The sequence below is a fragment of the Hemitrygon akajei genome, chromosome 11, assembly GCF_048418815.1.
Source record: "Hemitrygon akajei chromosome 11, sHemAka1.3, whole genome shotgun sequence".
Classification (NCBI taxonomy): domain Eukaryota; kingdom Metazoa; phylum Chordata; class Chondrichthyes; order Myliobatiformes; family Dasyatidae; genus Hemitrygon; species Hemitrygon akajei.
The window spans coordinates 49,249,186-49,273,022 of record NC_133134.1 but is presented as its reverse complement, the minus strand read 5'-3'; the positions used below and the strand labels follow the sequence as shown (position 1 = coordinate 49,273,022).

The 23,837-nt window shown below is 40.8% G+C and overlaps 1 protein-coding gene across 1 annotated transcript; it reads left to right on the top strand.

Annotated features, from left to right (window-relative positions):
* The first annotated feature begins 18,514 nt into the window (after positions 1-18,514).
* Positions 18,515-19,623, top strand: LOC140735586 (hemoglobin subunit alpha-like). The gene is made up of 3 exons (XM_073060808.1): positions 18,515-18,652; positions 18,897-19,104; positions 19,378-19,623. The coding sequence occupies exons 1-3, from the start codon at positions 18,558-18,560 to the stop codon at positions 19,501-19,503; spliced, it is 429 nt and encodes a 142-aa protein (XP_072916909.1). The 5' UTR covers positions 18,515-18,557; the 3' UTR covers positions 19,504-19,623.
* The last annotated feature ends 4,214 nt before the right edge of the window (positions 19,624-23,837 follow it).

Here is a 23,837-nt window from a genome sequence, read left to right as displayed (position 1 = left end):
GGAGGGGAGAATTAGGGAGGAACTTGCGAGCATAAATTGGGAACAGATGTACTCAGGGGAATACACAACGGAAGTGTGGAAGTTGTTTAGGTAGCACTTGCATAGGCCTCTGTACAGGTTTGTCCCATTGAGGCAAGGAATGGATAGTAGGGTAAGGGAACCATTGATGACAAGACATGTGGAAGGGGACTTGAGAAGGCTTTGGCCAATAGGATTAAGAAAACCCCCGATGCCTTCCACATGGATATGAAGAACAGCAGGCTGACTGGAGTGAGGATAGCACAGTTCAAGGACAAAGGAGAAAATGTGTCTCCTGAGACTAGATCTATGGAGGGAAGTGTAGAATAAACAGTTCAGCCAGTTGCCAAGTGAGTCAGCAAGGAGCTTCAAGATTGGACAGGAAGTCTAAGTGTGTGATTACCGAGAAGAGAACATCCGATGGGATGGCTACAAGAACTGGACCACTGATGTACACAGTGGATGTTGGAGATCATATTTGGAGACATCATGTGGACCAGGTACTGGATTCTCAGCCAAAGAATACACCTAAGTTGACTGCATCCAACAGGTTGGACACATTACAGCCACCGGACCTACCTCTCAGTGATGATCATGTCACTGACAGCAACGTGACACACGCAACAGAGAACGCTGTCTTTGACAAGACACCTGCCAAACCTGATGCCACTCCACAGGTCAGGAGACGCCATCCTGAAAGAAACAGAGCACTACCCAAAAGACTGAATCTTTAATACAGTATAGTGAAGTTAGTTATGGACTGTCATTGTGAAAACAGGGTTATTTGAATAGGGTTTGTTAAAAGGAATTTGAATGTTTTGCTACGTGTACCATTTTATGTTACATTAATCTGAAGAGGGAGGAAGTATTTCTTTTTCTTTCAGCACAATGACTCCTCTTAGCACTGATTATTGGCCAATAAATAACTATGCATGTACATTGATCTGTTCTCTCTCTCTCTCTCTGCATTGTAAATACACCAGTTAAAATCACCTCTGCATGCGTGACTTTATTTAATTGCTATGTAGTTGTACAGACACAACAGCTTTGTAAGGGGTAGGTTTTCCCTCACGATTCTGATTGATACCGTATTACAAATCAAATCAATGAGAACAGAGAAGTGGATGTGGTGTATACAGATTTTTGGTAAGGTATTTGACAACGTTCACCATGATAGACATATTTAGAAAGTCAGGAGGCAAGGATGCAGGAAAATATGGTTGTGTGGGTTCGGAATTGGCTTGTCCACAAAAAGCTCAGTGTGGTAACAGATGGAACATATCCTGCCTGCAGGTTGGTGACCAGTGGTGTCCCACCGGGATCTCTTCTGGGACCTCTTCCCTTTGAGATTTTTATAAGTGACAGATAAGTCAGTGGAAGGGTGGTTAGTAGGTTTCCACACGACAGGAAGTTTGGTAGTGTTGTGGATGGTGGAAAAGGTTGTCATAGGTTACAATGGGACATTGATAGGATGCAGAGCTGACCTCAGAAATGGTTAGTAGAGTTCAATCTGGGAAAGGTGTGAAGTAATTCACTTTGGAATGTCAAACTTGGAGGCAGAATAGAGTTGGTACAGGATTCTTAACAGTGAGGAGAAACAGATGGATATTGGGATTCACGTCTATGGATCCATCACACTTGCAGTGCAAGTTGATAGGCTAAGAAAGCATATAGTGTGTTGGGTAGGGGGCGAGGTGGCTGAATTCAAGAGTTGCGAGGTAATATTGCAGCCCTGTAAAACTCTGGTTTGATCACACATGGAGTATTGTGTTCAGTTCTGATACGAAAGCTTTAGAGAGTGTTGTTATAGCTGAGAGGCCTCAGAGAGGGTGCATTGCAGATTTACCAGGAGGATGCCTGGAGTGGTGCGCATGTCTTATGAGGATAGGTTGACTGAGCTATGGCCTTTCTTCTTGGAAAGAAAGAGGATGGGCAGTGACTTGATAAAGATGCACAAGACAATTGGAGGCATGGATTGAGTATACAGACAAAAGCTTCTTCCTCAGACTGAAAAAGTCTTGTTTACAAGAGGGCATAATTTTAAAGTGTTGGGAGGAAAGTACAGGGGGATGTCAGAGGCGGGTGCTTTTACACAGAGAGTGGTAGGTGCTTGATCACCACCATCAGGGTAGTGGAAGAGCCAGAAAATGTTAAATATGCACATGAAGGAAGGAAAAATGGAGGGTTGTCTGGGAGGGAAAGGTTAGGTTGATCTTGGAGTCGGTTAAGGGTCGACACAACATCACAGACAAAAGGGCCTTTACTGTGCTGAACTGTACAAGTTTCAGTATTCTGTGTTCTATTTCACCCCATCAGAGAAATTCCCTTTGTTCCAGCCATCACCTTCTTCCACCTTCTCCACTACCTCGACTCACTCATTTCTGTCTTTCCCAGTTCAGATGATGGGTCTTTCACATGGAAAGATAATTCTGTTTCTTTTTGCTCAGGTACTGCTCGACTGCAGAGTGTTTCTGTCATTTATTTCTTGGGGAGAGGTTTGGTGCCACACGTGCAGAATGGGACAAGACCTGAAGGAATGAGCACAGTGCAGCACTGAAGAGTGAAATTCAGTTATCCAAAGAGTATTCAAAAAGTCTCCCTCCCTCGATAGCATGCTCCCATGCAATGTTTGATGAATGTGCCACTGACAGAAGTCAATTCAGACAAGCAAATTGATTTATTTCAGAAAGTGCTTTCTAGAAGGGGAAAAAAAAATGATACTGCTTATTGTTGATTATTGTCACGTTCAATGCCAAACCCTGGAAAATCCTAACAGCAGGAGATGTCATTCAAAGAGCTCAATATGACTAGAAAATAAAGCAATGAGTATCCAAAATACTATAATCCTGGTGCAGGGTTTTCAACTAAAACACTAATAGTTCCCTCCCCCACAGATGCTGCTTGACCTGTTGAGTTCCTCCAGCAGATTTTTTTGTTCTTCCAGATTCCAGCATCTGCAGACTCTTGTATCACAATGATCTGCTCAGGAAAACTCAATGCAGGTTTCTGCAAACTATCACTTTTGAATGAATGCTTAGTACTTGTTTATCAGGATTGTGTTCTAACTTTAAAATGCATAAAACATTTTAAGAATAATGTCTAAAACTAAAAGTTGTTAAACTGATGAAATATGCTCAGAAGTCAAAATGTTTGTGGATGAATCAGTTTGAATTGCCATCTCTCAGTGTTTCGGCCCTGAGGTGGAAATTGATGTCCTTTATTATTCTCATTATTGATCTGGAAGAATGTGTCAGGAAAACCTTGTCTTTAGGGAGATGGTGTGATAATCCTGTTAGGTAACCAATGCCTTGTAGCAACTGTGGCCAACTGAATTCTCTACTGAGCTACCTCAGTCTGTATTGACAGTAACCCACTCAATATGATAATGGAATTTCATATCAGTAGGCCATGCTGGCTTCTCACTGTTACCGTCAGGAAGGATGTACAGGATCCTCAAGTCACACATCACCAAGTTCAGGAACAGTTATTACCCTTAATCCATCAGCTTCCTGAACCAATGTGGATAACTTTACTCACCTCAACACTGAACCGATTCCACAACCTGCGTACTCACTTTCAAGGACTCCACAACTGAAGTTCGCAATGTTATCCATTTACTTATTTATTTATTTACTGTACTTGCACAGTTTGTCTTCTTTTGCCCTTTGGTTATCAGTTTTTTATGCATAGTTTGTCATTGATTGTATTGTATTTATTTGTTCCACTGTGAATGCCTGTAAGAAAATGAGTCAATGGTGACATACGATCAGTGGCCACTTTATTAGGTATGCCTGCTCATTCATGCAAATATCTAATCATCCAATCATGTGGCAGCAATCTTGGCCAAGTGGTTCGATGTTGTTCAGACCAAACATCAGAATGTGGAATAAAGTGGATCTAAGTGACTTTGACCACAGAATGATTGTAGTTTGAATATCTCAGAAACTGATCTCCTGGGATTTTCACACCCAACAGTCTCTAGAGTTTATCGAGATTGATGCATAAAACAAAAACCATCCAGTTCTGTCAGCGTAACTACCTTATTAATTGTCGATGGAGAATGACCAGGCTGGAGGGTAACACTAATTCAAATAATCATGCATTACAACAGTGATGTGCAAAAGTACATCTCTGAGTGCACAGCTCATTGAACTTGAAGTGGATGGACAAAAGAAACAGAAGACCACAAACATACACTCAGTGGCCACTTTATTAGGTACAGGTACAGGAAGTAGCTGTTAAAGTGGCCACAGGGTGTGTACAGTACATAACATTGCCTGTCACAGCGCTGCCATTTATGGCAGCAATGAAGGTTCTGCATCTCTAACAGTGTTCAGGGCATCCTTCATCATGTCAGTAGCTTGGTTTTCACTACTGCCAGTCATGAAAGTTCCAGGTGGAGACTCGGGAATACCATCACACTCAGATGTAGAAGGATTTGTCATTGCTGTCCATAAGAGTTTTATTTTGCCAGTCAGGGTTGTTAGCCCTGAACTGAACCCCCGATTCTGGAAGACCAGTGGACCACTCTTAGTCTGGCCACTACCTTTTGATGTGTTTGGCAAGAGTGACCCTACCAAGAGCTAAAGCATAAAGCCTTGACTCCAGCTCTCCAGGTCATGGTGGCACGCAAGCCCCCAAACCCTACGACAGGGCTCTAGACCTCTTGGAGGAGTATGTACATGCAGTGAAAATAAATATACTTTGAACTTTAGACTTTGTTATGACCTTAACCCTCAGCTTGATCATAATTAGTGAACCAATCATCATTATCTCTCTGAAAGCAACAGACTTCTGGAAATTCCGAATGGGAAGGTTTGTTAATGCTGCACAGTGGGGTTTAAACTTGAGTTGCAGGGAGATGAGAAGCAGAGTATTAGAACAGTTAGCGGAGAGGTTATTGAGGCAGATGCCGGTAGGAAGTTAGGAATCAAAAGGTTGAGCACAGTACAGCTAGTGTCCTGAGTTGCTTTATATTTGAATACACGCAGTACATGGAATAAGGTAAATGATCTTCCAGCACAGCTACAGATTGGCAACTTTGATGATGTAGACATCACTGATTTATGGCTGAAAGAAGATTACAACTAGCAGCTTAATGTCCAAGAATACACATTGTATCGAAAGGACAAGCAAAAGGCAGAGGGGGCGGCGTTGCTCTGACGGTAAAAATGGAATCAAATCATTAGAAAGAGGTGACGTGTGATTGGAAGATGGATAGAGCTAAGGGATTGCAAGGATAAAAAGATTTTGTTGGGAGTTGAATACACATCCCCAAGCAGTAATAAGGATTTGGTCTACAAATTACAATGGGAGATAGTAATTGCATGCCAAAAAGGCAATGTTACAATACTCATGGGGGACTTCAACATGCAGGCAGATTGGGGAAATCAGGTTGGCGCTGGATCCCAGCAGTGGGCATTTGTAGAGTGCTTACAAGATGGCTTTTTCTCATAGAAGATACCAACAATTTCTTTAGATGCATAAAGTGTAAAAAAGAGGTGTGTGTGGATATCAGACAGCTGGAAAATGACTCTGGAGAGGTAGTAATGGGGGACAAGCAAATGTCAGATGAACTGAATAAGTATTTTGCATCACTCTTCACTGTGGAGGACACTAGAAGTATATTAGAAGTTCCAGGTGTCAAGGATCATGAAGTGTGTGAAGTTACCATTACTAGAGAAAAGGTTCTCGGGAAACTAAAATGTCTGAAGGTCGGTAAGTCATCTGAACCAGATGGTGTACACTTCAGTGTTCTGAAAGAGGTAGCTGAAGAGATTGTGGAAGCATTAGTAATGATTTTTGAAGAATCACTAGACTTTGGAATGGTTCTGGAAGACTGGAAAATTGCAAATGCCATTCCACTCTTCAAGAAAGGTGAGAGGCAGAAGAAATGAAATTATAGGCTGGTTAGACTGACCTCAATTGTTGGGAAGATGTTGGAGTCGATTGTTAAGGATGAGGTCTCAGGGTACTTGGAAGCACATGATAAAATAGGCTGTAGTCAGCATGGTTTCCTCAAGGGATAATCTTGCCTGACAAACATGATGGAATTCTTTGAAGAAATAACAAGCAGGATAGACAAAGGAAAATTGATTGATGTTGTGTACTTGGATTTTCAGAAGGCCTTTGACAAACTGTCACACGTGAGGCTGCTTAACAAGCTATGAACCCATGGTATTGCAGGAAATAATCTAGCATGGTTAAAGCAGTGGCTGATTGGCAGGAAACAAAGACTGGGAATAAAGGAAGCCTTTTCTGGTTGGCTGCCGGTGACTAATGGTGTTCCAAAGGGGTCTGTGTTGGGATCAATTCTTTTTTCATTAGTTATCAGTGATTTGAATGATTGAATTGATGGCTTTGTTGCAAAGTTTGCAGATGATATGAAGATAGGTGAAGGGGCAGGTAGTTTTGAGGAAGTAGGGAGGCTACAGAAGGACTGAAACAGATTATGAGAATCAGAATAGAAGTGGCAGATGGAACACAGTGTTGGGAAGTGGAATAGTCATGCACTTTGGTCAAAGCGATGAGAGGGCTGACTATTTCCTAGATGCAATATGAAGTGTTGCTCCTCCACCTTGAGAGTGGTCTCATTGTAGCAGAAGAGAACATAGACCAATATGTTGGAACGGAAACAGGAATGGCAGTTAAAATGGTTGGGCATTGGGAAATTCTGTTTTTAGTGAATGGAACAGCAGTGCTCGACAAAGCTGACTCTCATTTCTATTAGTCCCATCAATATAGATGAGGCCATATTGGGAGCACCGAATAAAATAGATGACCCCCAACAGATTCACAGATGTAGTCTTGCCTCATCGACAAGGACTGTTTGGGTAAGAGAAGAGGTAAATGGGCAAGCATATCTGTTATGCAGGTGTATGTGCCAGGAGGGGGCACAGTGGGAATGGGCAAATGGACAAGGGAATCACAGAGGATCCCATTGAAGATGGTGAAGTTTGTGGAGAATAATGCGTGGGATTCAGAGGCTCATGGGGTGTAGCTGACGACAAGAGGAACTCAATCCCTGTTAAGGTCCAGAAAGATGATGTGAGTATTGCCATCCAGGAAATGGAGGAGATATGACTGAGGGTAGCATCAATTGTGGAGGAAGGGAAACTCCACTCTTTGAAGAAGGAGAACATCCCTGATGTTCCCGAAAGGACAGCCTCATCCTGGGAACAGATGCAGTGGAGACAAAGAAACTGAGAAAATGGGATAGCATTTTTACAGGACACAGGTTGGGAAGAGGGAATCAGCAGGTTTATAAAAGATATTGGTAGACAATTTGTCTCCAGAGATGGAGACAGAGAGATCGAGAAAAGGGAGGAAGGTATCAGAAATGGACCAGGTAAATTAATGGGAAGAGTGGATGTTGGAGGGAAAGTTGATTAAACTGATGAGCTCATCATGGCTGCATGACAGAGCCATGTAGTTGTCAATGTAGTGCAGGAAGAGTTGGGAAGCATTACTACTGAAGGCTTACAACATGCACTGTCCTACATAGCCAACGAAAAAGCAGGCATAGTTGGGTAGGACGTAGAATTGAGTAGAGCAAGGCAAGGGAATTATGAACACAAAATGCTGGCAGAACTCAGCAGGCCAGACAGCATCTATGGGAGGAGGTAGTGACAATGTTTCGGGGCGAAACCCTTCATCAGGAGGGTACAACAGCACCCTCTTTGTCTGCTGGTTTGACGGTAAGGTTGGGACTTTTGGATAGAATGGAGGGCTGTGTATTCAGAGGCGGTAAGGTTCAAGGAGGAGAGAGGAATGCAGTTTCGATCTTGTTGGCATTTAGAGAAGGAAAGATTCAGAGCAGGCAGAGGACCAGAGGAGGTGTTTGAGAAGAGGAGGATTGGAAATGGGAGAAGGAGTCATTGGTGTGGGGTGGGAAACTGTTGCCAAAGAAGTGGGCTCAGAGACAGAGGCAACGGAAGGAGAGCTCAGCATCACGGTGAGTGCGAAACTGACTGAGGTGTGGTTGAAGGGGGACAAAGTTAAAGCCCTTGCTGAGGATGGAATAATCAGCCTCAGAGAGGAGAAGGTCAGAAAGAATGGTAATTCATTCTCAAATTCTAGATCAAGGTGTTTAGATGGGGTGGAATTTGTTAGGCATGTTCAAGAAGGTTTCTTGACACAACATGTAGATAATCCTACAAGAGGAGAGACTGTACTGTAATTGCTTTAGTATTGGGAAATGAACCTGGTCAGGTGTCAGATCTCTCAGTGGGAGTGCATTTTGGAGATAGTGATCATAATTCTATCTCCTTTACAATAGCATTGACGTGAGACAGGAAGAGACAAGTTAGAAAAGCATTTAATTGGAGTAAAGGGAATCATGAGGCTATCAGGCAGGAAATTGGAAGCTTAAATTAGAAATAGATGCTCTCAAGGGAAAGTACGGAAGAAATTTGGCAAATGTTCAGGGGATATTTGTGTGGAGTTCTGCAAAGGTACATTCCAATGAGACAAGGAAGTTATGATAGGGTACAGGAACTGTGGCGTACAAAGGCTGTAATAAAGCTAGTCAAGAAGAAAAGAAAAGCTTACAAAAGGTTCAGAGAGCTAGGTAATGTTAGAGATCTAGAAGATTATAAGGCTAACAGGAAGGAGCTGAAGAAGGAAATTAGGAGAGCCAGAAAGGGCCATGAGAAGGATTTAGCAGGCAGGATTAGGGAAAACCCCAAGGCATTCTACTAGTATGTGAAGAGCAAGAGATAAGACATGAAAGAATAAGACCTATCAAGTGTGGCAGTGGGAAAGTGTGTATGGAACCGGAGCAAATAGCAGAGGTACTTAATGTATACTTTACTTCAGTATTCACTATGGAAAAGAATCTTGGTGATTGTAGTGATGACTTGCAGCAGACTGAAAAGTTTGAGCATGTAGATATTAAGGAAGAGGATGTGCTGGAGCTTTTGGAAAGCATCAAGTTGGATAAGTCACCAGAACCAGATGAAATGTACCCCAGGCTACTGTGGGAGGTGAAGGAGGAGATTTCTGAGCCTCTGGCAATGATCTTTGCATCATCAATGGGGACGGGAGAGATTCCAGAGGATTGGGGCGCCGAGAATGTTGGTCCTTTATTCAAGAAAGACAGCCCAGGAAATTATAGACCAGTGAGTCTTACCTCAGTGGTTGGTAAGTTGATGGAGAAGATCCTAAGAGGCAGGATTTATGAACATTTGAAGAGGTATAATATGATTAGGAATAGTCAGCATGGCTTTGTCAAAGGCAGGTCGTGCCTTATGAGCCTGATTGAATTTTTTGAGGATGTGACTAAACTCATTGATGAAGGAAGTGCAGTAGATGTAGTGTATATGGATTTCATCAAGGCAATTGATAAGGTACCCCTTGCAAGGCTTACTGATAAAGTAAAGAGGCATGGGATCCAAGGGGACATTGCTTTGTTGATCCAGAACTGGCTTTCCTACAGAAGGCAAAGAGTTGTTGTAAATGGATCATATTCTGCATGGAGGTCAGTCACCAGTGGGGTGCCTCAGGGATCTGTTCTGGGACCCTTACTCTTCATGATTTTTATAAATGACCTGGATGAGGAAGTGGAGGGATGGGTTAGTAAGTTTGCTGATGACACAAAGGTTGGAGGTGTTGTGAATATTATGGAGGGCTGTCAGAGGTTACAGCGAGACATTGATAGGGTGCAAAACTGGGCTGAGAATTGGCAGATGGAGTTCAACCTAAATAAAAGTGGTTCATCTTGGTAGGTCAAATATGATGGCAGAATATAATATTAATGATAATACTCTGGTCAGTGTGGAGGATCAGAGGGATATTGGGGTCCAAGTCCATAGGACGCTCAAAGCAGCTGCGCAGATTGGTTCTGTGGTTAAGAATGCATATGGTGTATTGGCCTTCATCAATTGTGGAATTGAATTTAGGAGCCAAGAGGTAACGTTGCAGCTATATAGGACCCTGGTCAGACCCCACTTTGAGTACTGTGCTCAGTTCTGGTCACCTCACTACAGGAAGGATGTGGAAGCCATAGAAAGGGTGCAGGGGAGATTTACAAGGATGTTGCCTGGATTGGGGAGCATGCCTTAAGAGAATAGGTTGAGTGAACTCGGCCTTTTCTCCTTGGAGCAACAGAGGATGAGGGGTGACCTGATAGAGGTGTACAAGATGATGAGAGGCATTGATTGTGTGGATCGTCAGAGATTTTTTCTCCAGGGCTGAAATGGTTGGCACAAGAGAACACAGGTTTAAGGAGCTGGGGAGCAGGTACAGAGGAGATGTCAGGGGTAAGTTTTTTACTCAGAGAGTGGTGAGTGCGTGGAATGGGCTGCTGGCAACAGTGCTGGAGGCGAATATGATAGGGTCTTTTAAGACACTTTTGGATAGGTACATGGAGCTTAGTACAATAGAGGGCTATAGGTAAGCCTAGTAATTTGGGACATGTTTGGCACAACTTTGTGGGCTGAAGGGCCTGTATTGTGCTGTAGATTTTCTATGTTTCTATATGCTTTATTCTTTCTAGATGGCTTCACTTTAAGCTAAATATGTTGGTAACAAAAATGGACAGTAAATGTCCTGAGTTCTACCATTACAGTCTGCTGTTGTAATAATTAGTTTGTAGATATTGAAACATGGTGCTCAACTGGCTCAAGGCTGGACAAATGTGAACATGGTTGATAACTGAGATGTACCCAATCATGGATTTGCAAGACTTGTGCACTTGAGTGTTCTGGAAATGGTCTATTGTGTATATTCATCACTTCAAAGCTGATAAAGTTCCAATGACTCATCAACAAATGTTCAGCAGCAACTCGCTGTATCATTGTACCAAATATTTGAAGGTAGCCCTAGATGGAGAGAATGTTGTTGCCTGCGATCTTAAGCCAAGTTCTTTATCTTGAAAAAAGGTTGTTTTTAGAAAAATGTGTAATTATCCATTGCTCCACACTTTTCAAACCTGCAGATATCCAATCATACCAAAAAGCTGAGGGCTTTAGATAACCTACACCCTTCCATCTCTGAACTCCACTTGATCCAAAAAAGTTTTTCCAAATGTTTTAAAAAGCTGAAGCCTAAATAACTGTAAGCATTCATAACATCAGGCATCTAAATCATCTTTCATATCAGATTATGTTCATTAAACCAGTTTACTTAAGATCTTAATTTTGATGAAGTTAAAATAATTTAACAGTTGAAGTTACATATATTATATAATTATATCCTTCTCGAAGTGAAATAATAGATGTTGCTTCAATATTTAAGAAATTGTACAAAAGGAGTGGGTGAGTGTAATTATGTATTTCTACATTTCTGCAGCAGAATAAAATGAATTCCAGTAAAAAAGAATGAAATATTTGAGAAAAAGAGTCCCACCTACTTATTGTACAATATACATTGGAAAAGAAAGACAAACAGGACTGCTGTAATTATATATTTGAGATTAGGAAAAAGAAGGTGTTGGTATAATGAACTAATCTTTCTTCTCACAATCTTGCACTAGTATTGTTTATTTTGTTGTTTTATTTGTACATGTGTAAATTATGTATATTTCATGTAAATGTAAATTTATATTAACAGATGTTTGCCTTTGCCCTGTTATATAATGTTAGTGTGCATTCTGGAGTTAGGTTATAGAACAAATGTTATCTTCACCAGCAACCTGTCTTCAGATATGAACATGGATGATAGATTGAATTTTTAAAAGGCAGCCTAAACAATAATTTTCCTGTGGCAGCAGACTGGACTTGTCAGGAAACCAGACAAAGCTGATGAACATTCATTTTGCATTGGAGATAAATTGTAATGACAGAATTGTCCTACTGTTACTTTTGATCTTTAGCATATAAAAATGTCATGCGATATTGGGTCTTCCTCCAAGAGTGTTTCAATATGATGCCTACTAATTTGATGCTCATTTTTCTTGAATAAAGCACTTCTCTCTCCATTAGCTTCAGAGTCTCTGGTGACTTTGTTCACATTACAACATACACAGCTGCTACAAAAAAAGGAAATTTTCAAGGTATTTATACCCTGTGCAATTTGAATTTGAGCTTGTACTTCTTCCAATCCAGTGTACTGCATTCAGTGCTTACAATGTGGGCCTTTCTTCATTGGAGAAACCAAATACAGATTGGGGGATTGCAGACTATCACTACTTAATCCCAATGGGTGACCTTGACCTTTGAATTGCCTTTCACTTTAATTCTTCACTTCATTTCCACTATGATTTCTCATTCTGGTGCTGCTTATACTGTTTCAACAAAGCCCAAAATAAGCTCAAGGAACAGTGCCTCATCTTCCCTAGAAACAAATTGTACCTCCAAGATCCAACAAATACAGATAACAGGGCTTTCTTGTGTATGTTGGAACATTCAGATTTATGTATGATAACATTCACTCAGATTTTCTCTTTCCATAAATGCTGCATGATCATCCAAGTATTTGCAAAATTCTCTTTCAGTTCTATTTTCCAACAACTGCAGTTCCCGCCATCTCAGAGTACCACCATTTTATTTGTCTCTCTATTTCCTTCATTCATCTCCATGCCTATGCTCCTCCAGGAAGCTCAACATATGTGAATACTGGAAAGGAATTGTCTCTACCCTAGATATTTTGCCTGTTCTCTCCACAGCCTGAATCTTGAAACATGCTTGTTTTCCCACTTTTCCAGTTTTAATAAGAGGACATTGATATATTTTCTCTGCTCAAGTGCTGTCTGCCTACCCTGTTGAGGAACTCCAATATATTTTGTTTTTATTTCAGGCTAACGGCAACTGCAATATTTTGCTTTCCCTTTGTACAGTTACTTTGAGACAAACTGCATATTGATGAATATGGACAATGTGAAGGCAGAAGGGTTTATTTTAATTAGGGCCATTATCTTAATTAATTCAGCACAACATCATGGATCAGAGGCTTGTCCAGTGCAGTAGTGTTCTATGTTACATGTTCTGTGTTCTAAACTGCATCTTCCAGTTTTGCATGACCCTGTAACTCCATGAATGAAATAAACCTCCCAACATAATGATCACACGACACAAGTTTACCTGCTGGTCTTAGCAGTGTAATTTTATACTCAGATAAGAGAGCATTAAGAAGGAGAGATGTTATATATGGTGGACTATACATTGAGAACTCCCAAATATTTAAATCATTAGTCCAGAGAACACCCACAGCTTCTTTCTTCTGAAGGTAGAAAAAAAGAACCATTTTTTTGATGTAGAATTATAAATCTAGTTGTGACTTATTCTTGGTAATCTCTGTCCTCCTGAGTCATCACATATAATACTCAGAACTTGAGATCCTTTCAAAATTCACCTTCAAACTGGATCCATAGTAAGTGTAATTGACCACATTCTTCAGGGCAGGTATGTAGACTTTAAGACGTAATTGTTAAATAATGATAAAATCCTCAAGTCGATGTCCACTTCCCCTCACTTTTGGGTCTTCTCCTGCCCTTTTGGAATCTTCAATTCTGCTCCTTTGAAAATTCATTTATTTGAAACTTCTTTTCAATAACTATTTTCACCCAAGATTTTGCTGTGTTTCCTTAAAGATACATTATTCCCATTTATAGTCATCATTTAAAAACAGCGTTCCTTTAAAGAATGCTAAATGTATTCCACATTTCCATAAGACATAGAAGAACAGCAATTACCCGATTGAATCCATGCTAGTTCCCATCTCAATTAACCCTATTCTCCACACATTTTCATCAAATCTACCATCCGGCAATTTGCAATTAACTTACTTGCATGCTTTTAGATATTGCAGGGAATGGATCATGTGCAGGCAGAAGAGATTAGTTTAATTTTGCACAGACATAATGTGACAGAGGCCCTGTTACTGCTTAGTATTGTTCTATGTTCTAAAAGGAAAAAAAAATAAAAGAATACAGAATAGAGTGTTATTGATATGCAAATAAGGTGGAAGATACATAACAAGGTAGATTTTGAAATCGAGGGTTCATCGTTATCATACTAGAGGTCTGTTCAAGACGACTACAACAGTGGGACAGAATTTGTCCTTGGTTCTCTTCAAACAATTTTTTAAGCTTATGTATCTTCTGTTTGATGAGTTTAGAGGAGTGGAGGGATGATAATTGAATGACTGAGATGGACTGGGGTTTTTGATGATGTTGACTGCTTCCCTAAGACATTGTGAACAGTGTGAACAGAGTCCACAAAATGGAGGCTGGTTTCCATGAAGGATGGGGCTGTAATCTCAGCAATTTAAAGTGATCTTGGTCAGACCAGTTGCAAACAAACTGTGATGCATCAGACCACTAAAGTAAATGCTGCATAGCTTTTTCCTGTTTTTCTTACATCATGTCCTGATCTAACTACCGTAATAACTTGTCATAGACCAACCACGTAGTTGCCATGGCCAAGAAAGCTCACCACTAATTTCTCAAGAAGCTAAAACACTACTCTTTCCCTTTATCAATTCATCGTAGAATGCATCCTGTCTGGATGCATTATGGTCTGGTATGACAACTGCTCTTCATAGGACTGCAAAAATCTGTACAGGATTATGGACGTCACAGAAACCAATCTCCCCTCATGGACTCTATCTACACTTATCAATGCCTTGGTAAAGCAGCTATGAAAGATCCTACACATTCCACACATTCTCTCTTCTCTCCTCTTCCATTGGGTAGAAGATGCTCCAGAGAAAGGAAAGTTCAAAGTAAATGCATTCTTAAAGTACGTATATGTCACCATGTACTACATTGAGATTCGGTTTCTTGCAGGCATTCACAGCAGAACAAAGAAATATAATAGAATCAATGAAAAACTAAAACAGAGACTCTCAACCAATGTGCAATAGAAAACAAAGTATGTAAACAACAAATAAATTAATCTATAAGGAGATACAAAAATAGTTAAATCAATATATATATATATAGATGGGCAGGTAAATAATATATAAACAGAAGAGATTCTGCAGATATTGGAAATCCAGAGCAACACACACAAAATGCTGGAGGAACTCAGCAGGTAAGGCAGCATCTAGGAAAATGAATGAACAATCAACATTTTGGGCCCAGACCCTTCATCAGGACTGGAAAGGAAGTGGGAATGTGCCAGAATAAAATGTGGGGGAAGGGGAAAGAGGACACGCTGGAAGGTGATTAGTGAAGTGGGAGGTGGGAGAGGAAGGAATCGGATGAAAGAGGATAGTTGACCATGAGAGCAAGGGATGAAGGAGGTTACCAGAGGGAGGTGATCGGCAGTTGAGGATTAGAGGGAAGAAGCCAGAATGGGGAATAGATGAAGAGGGAACACAAAGAATTAAAGGAAAGAAAGAGAAGGTCACAAAGAGTCATGAAGAGGGAACACCACAAATGTACTTTGTTTGGAGTTTGATGAGAGTTGTTATGTCATAAAATATTCTTACAAATTTCTGCAGGTGGATAGTGGAGAGCTTTCTGACTGGTTGTATCATGGCTTGGCATAGTGGCTGTAATGTGAAAGAAAGCAAAAGGCTGCAGGGAGTTATAGACTCACTGTTATAGACTCATGGACATCGTCAAAGAGCAATGGCTCCTGAAGATGGCATCCATTACTGAGGACCCTCACCATGTGGGACATGACCTCATATCATTACAGTCACCAAGGAGGATGTACAGGAGCCTGAAGACCACACTCAATGATTCAAAAATAGCTTCTTATCCTTTACCATTAGATTTCTGAATGGCCCATGAAAGCGTGATCACTACCTCATTATTTTTTTCTTCAGCACTATTTATTTATTTTGTAATTTTATGTATCTTTGCACTCACCTGCTGCTACAAAACAACAAATTTCACATTGTGTACGTTAGTGATAATAAGTCTGATTCTGTCCTGTCTGCAGTCTTGCCCCAGCACTTATGGCCCCAACCCATAAGGCCTAGGAGCAGAACTAGGCTATTTGGGCCATAGAGACTGCTGTCATTCCATCATGACTGAATTATTATCCTCTTCAACTCCATTACCCTGACCTCTCCCCATAACCTTTGATGCCATGACTAAAGATGAGCCAGAGGAGGAGGAGAAGATGGCGACGCGACACAGCACGCGTGGCCTCTCTGGAGATGGATATCTGTTATGTGTAAGTAGGAATCCGTGCACAATCCTGATTTGATGGAGGCAGATGTGAAGCGTGGAGGAACATCTGGAGAAACTTCTGAAATGCCCGCTTCGCTGCCGCTGCTACTGTGCAGTCCGGAATCTCCGGAGGAGAAGGCCTCTGAGACCTCGGCTTTGCTTGTTTCGGTGGCCGGGTGCGAGGTCAAAGGCACTCGGCAGAGGATGGTGCTCGGGAGGCTGTATCGGAGGGGCTGGTCGGAGGCTCAAAGTTTTCGGACGGACTCAAAGTCTGCTGTGGGCGGGTACTTCCGAGGCATTAATTGTCAGTGCCTGGAAGTTTATGACAGGGAGAGTTTCTCTCTTTTGCTGCCTGATATTGGACTATTGGAGTCAATCGGGACTTTGAGACTTTTTTTTAAACCTTGTCCATGGTCTGTGTCTATCGAATTACGGTATTGCTTTGCACTGCTGTAACTATATGCTATAATTATGTGGTTTTGTCAGTGTGGGTCTTGGTTTGTCCTTTTTTGTTATTTTGTGATATCACTCTGGAGGAACATTGTATCATTTCTTAATGCCTGCATGCATTTCTAAATGACAATAAATGAGGACTGAGTGTCCTCATAATCTAATCTAATAATCTAATCAACCTCTGTTTTAAATATACTGAATGACTTGGCCTCCACAGCCATTTCTAGCAGTGAATTCCACAGATTCACCATCTTCTGACTAAAGAATTTCTTCTTCATTTCTATTCTTAATGGATATGTTTGTATATGCAGAGTCTGTACCCTCTGAATTGTGACTCATCCAGGGTAATGTTGAGAAGGATAATACATCCTTTCTACGTACACTCTGTCTAGACCTTTCAATATTGAATAGGTTTTCAATGATATACCTCCTCATTCTTCTAAACTCCAGTGCATACAGGCCCAGAAATATCACACTCTTCACATAAGTTAACTCTTTCATTCCTGGAATCACGCTCATGAAGCTCCTCTGGACCTTCTCCAATGCCAGCATATCTTTTCTGAGATACGGGGCTCAAAACTGCTCACAATACTCCAGGTGCATTCTCACCAATGCCTGAAGCCTCAGCATTACACCCTTCCCCCTATATTTGAGTCCTTTCAAAATAAATGCTAACATTGCATTTGCCTTCCTCAAGATCGACTCAACCTGCAAGTTAACCTTTAGGAAATCCCACACTAGGACTCACAAATTCTTTTGCACCTCTGATGTTTCAGTTTTCTCCCCCTTGGAGGCTATCTTTATGGAATATGAATTGTTGCTCCTCCACTCTGAGAGCAGTCGGAAATTTAGTTTCACAAAAGAGGGTTTGCTACTCTAATGGTGAGATGATGGAAATTGCTTCTCGTTTCAGTTGTGAATCCTTGGCATACTCTACTCCAGAGTATTGTGGGTGTTGAGTTTATGTTGATTGTACCCAACACTGTGACTGGTAGATATTTAGACTGTAATAGAATCAAGGATATGATAATCCGGCAAAATAGTGGAGTTGTGTTCAACAAGCAGATCAGAGCTGTTCTAACTGAATGAAGAGATAATGTCAACGACTGAGTGGTTAAATCTGCATGCATTTCTTACGTTCACATCCTGAAAGTCTATTGCAGACATGACAAAAATTCCATCCACTTTCTGGATCCACATTCACATTCAGTTAAGTATTGTCGTATCATTACTCCATTTAAGACATATTCAGTGATATTGTTAAATCTTCATTACATACCATTGCATATTAATTTCAGGCCAATCACAAAATTATTTTAGTAAATATGAAAAACAACTTTTTACAAATAGATTTCTTCAAAGAACTATTTGTGAATATTTCTCAGTGACTTCAAAATCTCATCAGGTTCTGTTATGTCCCACCTGATTAGGTTTGCCACTTTATTTCTAGCTACGAGATCTCAGTGCTTACTTATTGATTACTTATTATTGTGTTGTTAAGCAATTAACCTTTGACATCAGGTTGGTCATTATGTAGTCACTTCTATATTCATTCACTCATTAGTCAAAAGCACTTTTATGAGTCGAAGGAATTTTAATCAACATTTTAATCCATCTTTCATGAGATTCAGCCCAAAGTAACAATAAAATCATATTATTATATTAGGGTTAGTTTAGAAACAAATAGATTAATAAATATTAATCTACATTTGTCAATAACTTATGAGACACTAAACTAAACCTTTCCAAGAGTGCTTCAAATGAAATATATGAAGGTGGTGTTTAGCTTTCCTGGAACAGGATATCTTTGCTAACAGTTGTCTGTGAAACAGATGACTGGTTCTCTATTCACTATTGTCTCTTATCATTCGATTACGTAGACCATGAATCAGGACCCACAACCAATGGGAAAAGTGGGGCGGAGAGGGTGTGGCTCTGTGTGAATTGCAATAAATACAGACACATCAAGCCACAGGCATCTCCTGGTTATTGAGAGATTTGAAGAAGTGAAAGCTCAGCAACAATGGTGCTCTCTGGCCCCAACAAACAGGTCATAGAGGAACTGGGTAACCTGATAAAGGCAAATGCTGAAGCTTGGGGAGCAGATGCTTTAGCCAGGTAATTTTCCTGTAGTATAATTATTGCATTTTCAGCTATTATTTGTAATCGTTAACATTTCTGTGCACTTCCCTTGCACAATGAGACCAGTAACAAATATGCAAAGACATTTGCTGCATAGAATTGAAGTTTTTCCAAAATAATGTGATTGTTGGTCTGAAGAATAACATGATTTAATCCTCTGAGATGTAGTGTACATTGTGTCTGCAAATAATTTCTGCCTTCATTTTCCATGTTTGTGAAGGTTGTTTGAGATCCACCCCCAAGCTAAGACGTACTTCCCGAAATTCAATGGCTACAAAGCCTCTGACCCAGCCGTCAGAAAACATGGTTGCCTGGTAATGAAGGCTGTGGCGGATGCAGCCCATAACGTGGACAACCTGAGTAAACACCTGGAAAGTCTTGCCAAGAAACATGGTGAAGAACTTCTTGTGGATCCTCACAACTTTCAGGTACGTAGCAATTTTACAGAATCTTCCTCATTGTCATTACACAAACTATGATATTGTAATTAGATCAGCAACTATGAACTTTCAACTTTATGTAGTTGAAGTTTCAGTGGTCTAGAAGTGTAATTTTGTTCAGTTTAGATGGGAATACTTTTTCCTGCTATTACAATACACAGCAAAGCAGTCAAAATACAAACAACCAACATTCATTTGATGGGTAAAATCATGAGTTGAGAAGATTAAGGGTCTCATTTTTATAATTTTTCACTTTTACAGCTGTTGGCTGATTGTATCACAGTTACCCTGGCTATTAACTTGACAGCATTCACTCCAGCAACCCACTGTGCTGTCGACAAATTCCTTGAGTTGCTCGCACATGAATTGAGCTCCAAGTACCGTTGAAGATGCAATCAACAAACTATGGTGAACAACAGCGAGATTATCATTTAATTCCACATTTTGTCATTGATTACTTTTTGACATAACTGGTAATCTGAACTAAATAAACTTTCACTTCTATCATTTGTTGTGGCTGATTTATTACATATACACAATTTCAGAAAAATATCTGTCAGATATGTCCATTAGCAAGAACACAAACATTACTGCAGGGTTTGTTTACCTCTATCACTCGATAACAACAAAGAATAAAGAACTTGGACATTAAACCATTGAGCCAACAAATGTCTGTTTGCCTGGCAGCCACTTTTCATTCCATTATAAATGAATCAATCTCACAGCAGAGATTTCTGAACAGAAAAACGTCTGAAATAGGAGATCGAAATCTCTCCATATGGCTCTTACGTTTCAACAACACACCATAACTCACTACTCAAAGCAAGCTTTACACTTAAAACATAGATAGGTAGAGTTGTACAACAAGGAAACAGTCCATTCAGCCAAACTCATCCATGCCTACCAATGTCTATCTGACCTAGTCACTCACATTTACTCACATTTGGCTCATATCCATCTAAATGATCTCTAACTGTGGAATTGTTTAGATGTCTCTTCCACAGTGTAATTATACCTGTCTCTACAGCCTGCTCTCCCAGCTCATTTCATCTACCCTCCACTCTGTATGAAAAAGTTTCTCCTCGGGTGCCTGAGTGTAGACTCTCCTACACTCAGATAAACACTATGACCATCCAGTGATTCCCCTGTTGATTTTATACTCCTCTGTCACGTCACCCCTCAGCTGCCTACACTCCAGGGAAATTGTGAAAAGTAATTCTGGCTCTCCTTAAAAATTAATCCCGAAAAAGCATTTTGTTTTCCAAAACAGAATTACCAATGCACCTCTAAGTATGCAATCTCATAATTATAAAAATTCAACATCCAAATATAAACAGGAGACAAAACCACTATTATTATCTCTTTCAATATCATTATGAGTCAAGAAATTTGTTTTTTCCCATCTGGAATACCGATGTTGGAGCATTCAATTGGTTTACATAACTCCAAAATTTCCTGCAATATATTTCTTGAAAGTCCACTCTGAGATGCAAATTTTTCTTCTCTGATCAGAGCAACAGATCCTTCTTTCTTGATTCAACCTTGGTTAGCGCTGGTACCTTGCAACAATGAACTGCAAATGCTGCCCATCTCTCAGCCGCAAGATTGATATAGGAGCAGTTAGTCTATTCAACCCTGTAAGTTTGCTCCACCATTCAATAATGGCTGACTATTTTTTGAACTCCATCTTCCACTTCTCCCCATAACCAGCAAAATCCTTACCAATCATTATCTGTCAGCTTAACCCCATCACCCTTACTGAGGCACAGGTCACTGTTGGTAGCACACTAGAGTGAGTCCTCTGTTCTGGATCTGTCTTTCAAGTTGTTCTCAGGTGTAGCCCACTTTCTAGATATATCTTTATCTGCCAGGGATGAGGTAATTGGAGCTTCTTTTGGTCTCTCTGCAGCTCCGGGTTTTTATGGGATGTGGTTGATAGCCCTATGCCCAAACCTGCTCTTTTGCAGCTGGGCTTGAGACATTCCATGGCAGAGTTAGAAACTATTTCATTCTGCCTTAAATACACCCCATGACTTGGCCTCCTGTGCCCCTGTTAGCAACAGGTTCCACATCTTTAACACCCTCTGGCTGAATAAATTCCTCCTTAGCTCGTTTAAAGGGGCATGCCTTTATTCTGAGGATCCTAGTGTCTCCTACTAATACAAACATCCTCTCCACATCCATTCTATCCAGGCCTTTCAGTCACTTTACCCCTCTGATTTCTGAAATTTCTTCCCATTTAGAAAATAATTCTTTGTTCCTCCTTCCAATGTATATAACCCCACAATCCCTTTTTTATATTCTTTTCCCACTCTCAAACCTGTCCAGGTCAGACTACCTTCCTCTGTGATATCATCAGTTCCTTCATCTGGATTATTATTGAGTAAAGTGAAAAGCTACAAATTCAACACTGACCCGCTTTCAAATTCCAAAAGTTACCAGCAGCCTTCGTGAAAAGCACCCCCCATCCCCAATCTCCGACTTCTGGTAATCAACACTTTTCTATCTATACAAGTACTTTATCTCTTATCTACACGTTCATATTTTAGCACCCTTGTGTGCCTGACCTTGTTAGAGGCTTTCTGAAAATCCAAGCATATGATATACACTCAATGCCTCTTGTTTCTGGTATAGATACAATATCACAATCCCACATGCAATACCATGCCCTGAGATCATCTGTCTATCAGGCTTCTTGCAATTTAGGTGATCAAACCTTCCTCGCTCTTTATCCTGCCCTGCTGACTGCATTTGTTCACTTTAACCTCCCTATTTACTTCAGTTTTCTCACTGATTGCATGATCACTTTTGGACTCACATCCTGCTCAACTTGTTCAAATACATCCGAGTAACTCTCGCAATAATTATTGCAACATGTCCCTCTTGTACAGGTGATCTCTGCCTTAGACGATATCCCAGTGCTCTAAGATATATCTCAGACCTGCACCAGTTCATCAGCCACACATTCATAAACCCTATCCTCCTTTTCCCCCTTCCACTCGGACACAGCACATGGATTTACCCAGAGATTGTAACCCTAGATGCTTCTACTTTTTAACCTTCTAACCATCTCTCAGTTCCCTCTGCAGACCCTCATACTTCTGATTCATCTGCAGCCACAGTCTCTCTATGCAGTCAGTCAGGAGCTGCAACTGAACGCACCTCCCACACGTATAATCACCAGGAACTATGGAGTTTCCCTGAACGGATAGACCACCATCCTGACTGCAGTCTCCAAACCACTAAGATTACGGAGGGATGGATAAAAATCCCACCTCATCGTACCTCACCAATATTCAGCCCCTTCGCCAAAGCTTCACATTTACTATGAAAATTATCCTAGAAATTCCTTTCCTGCATTTTCATGGACAAAACTAGTAATCTGTGTCTCTCTAGCGCTATTTAAATCAAGTAGACATAGGCTCAGTATGTAATGTGTCCCACTGTAAACTGTGCTGATGGTTCTCCAGAATTGTAACATGCTTCAGAATAAACACATCAACAGAGGTCCATCAATGTCACTGTGCTACCCTGTCTTCAGCACACAACATGAATTTCTGACCAACAGAGCACACTCAGTAAGGATAGGTAGCATTACCTCCATCTTCATTATTCTCAACACTGGTGCCCCACAAGGCTTCACCAGCAGTACCCTACTCTACTCTCTATACACTCACAACTGTGTGGCCAGGCTCTGCTCGAACTCCATCTACAAGTTTACAAATGATACCAGCACATTGAGCCGGATCTCAAATAACAATAAGCTGGGTAAAGTAAGAGTCTAGTAACATGTTGTCATGACAACCATCTTTCCCTCAATGTCAGTGAAACAAAGGAGCTGGTTATTGACTTCACGAGGGTGGGTGGTGCACACACACCTGATTACATCAATGGTGTTGAGATCAAGTAGGTTGAGAGCTTCAAGTCCCCAGGAGTGAATATCACCAACAGGCTCCTAGTTCCATCATGGCCAAGAAATCTCAGTTTCTTCTGGAGGCTAAAGAAATCTGGCATGTCCCATCTGACCGTCACTAGATTTTATTGATACACCATCGAATGCTTCCTATCCAGATGCATCACAGGTTGGTGTGGCAAATGCTCTCCCTACAATCAGCAGAGAATACAGAGTTGTGAACAGAGATTAGCGCAGAACAAAAACCAGGGTCCTCTCCATGGACTCTATTGACACTTTTTGCTGCCTTGATAAAGAAGCCAACATAATCAAGGATCCCACTCATCCCAGACATTCTTTCTCCTCCCCCATCCCATTGGCCAGAAGATACAAATGCTTGAAAGCACATCCTACTAGGCTCACAAAAGCTTCTGTCCTGCTGTTATATGCGCATGGAAAGTAAACAAGTAGGATGATCTCTTGACCTCAAAATCTATCTCACTGCGGCCCTGCACCTTATTGTCTGTTTGCATTGCACATTCTTGGTAAAAGAACTCTTTTTCTGCATTCTGTTATTGTTATATCATGTTCCACCTCAATGCACTGCTGTAATGAAATGGACGGTATGCAAGACACATTCTTCTACTTTATCTCAATACTTGTGATAATAATAAATTGACTTACTAATTTAGCAACAAGTCCCTTGTGTTTCGGCTTTTAAAAGAACAAAACAGAAGCAGAGCAGGTGTGTGAACTTCTTTGTGCAACATTGGCTACAGTGGTTGAAGAGGACAGGGTTGGAAAACTGATAGGGGAGCAATCAAGCAAC

What these genes read in the sequence shown, in the direction of transcription:
- LOC140735586 (XM_073060808.1), top strand. Translation starts at nt 18,558, where the DNA reads ATGGTGCTCTCTGGCCCCAACAAACAGGTCATAGAGGAACTGGGTAAC. An exon ending in GGAGCAGATGCTTTAGCCAG is followed by an intron (nt 18,653 to 18,896) that starts GTAATTTTCCTG and finishes ATGTTTGTGAAG; the next exon opens with GTTGTTTGAGATCCACCCCC. An exon ending in TGGATCCTCACAACTTTCAG is followed by an intron (nt 19,105 to 19,377) that starts GTACGTAGCAAT and finishes TCACTTTTACAG; the next exon opens with CTGTTGGCTGATTGTATCAC.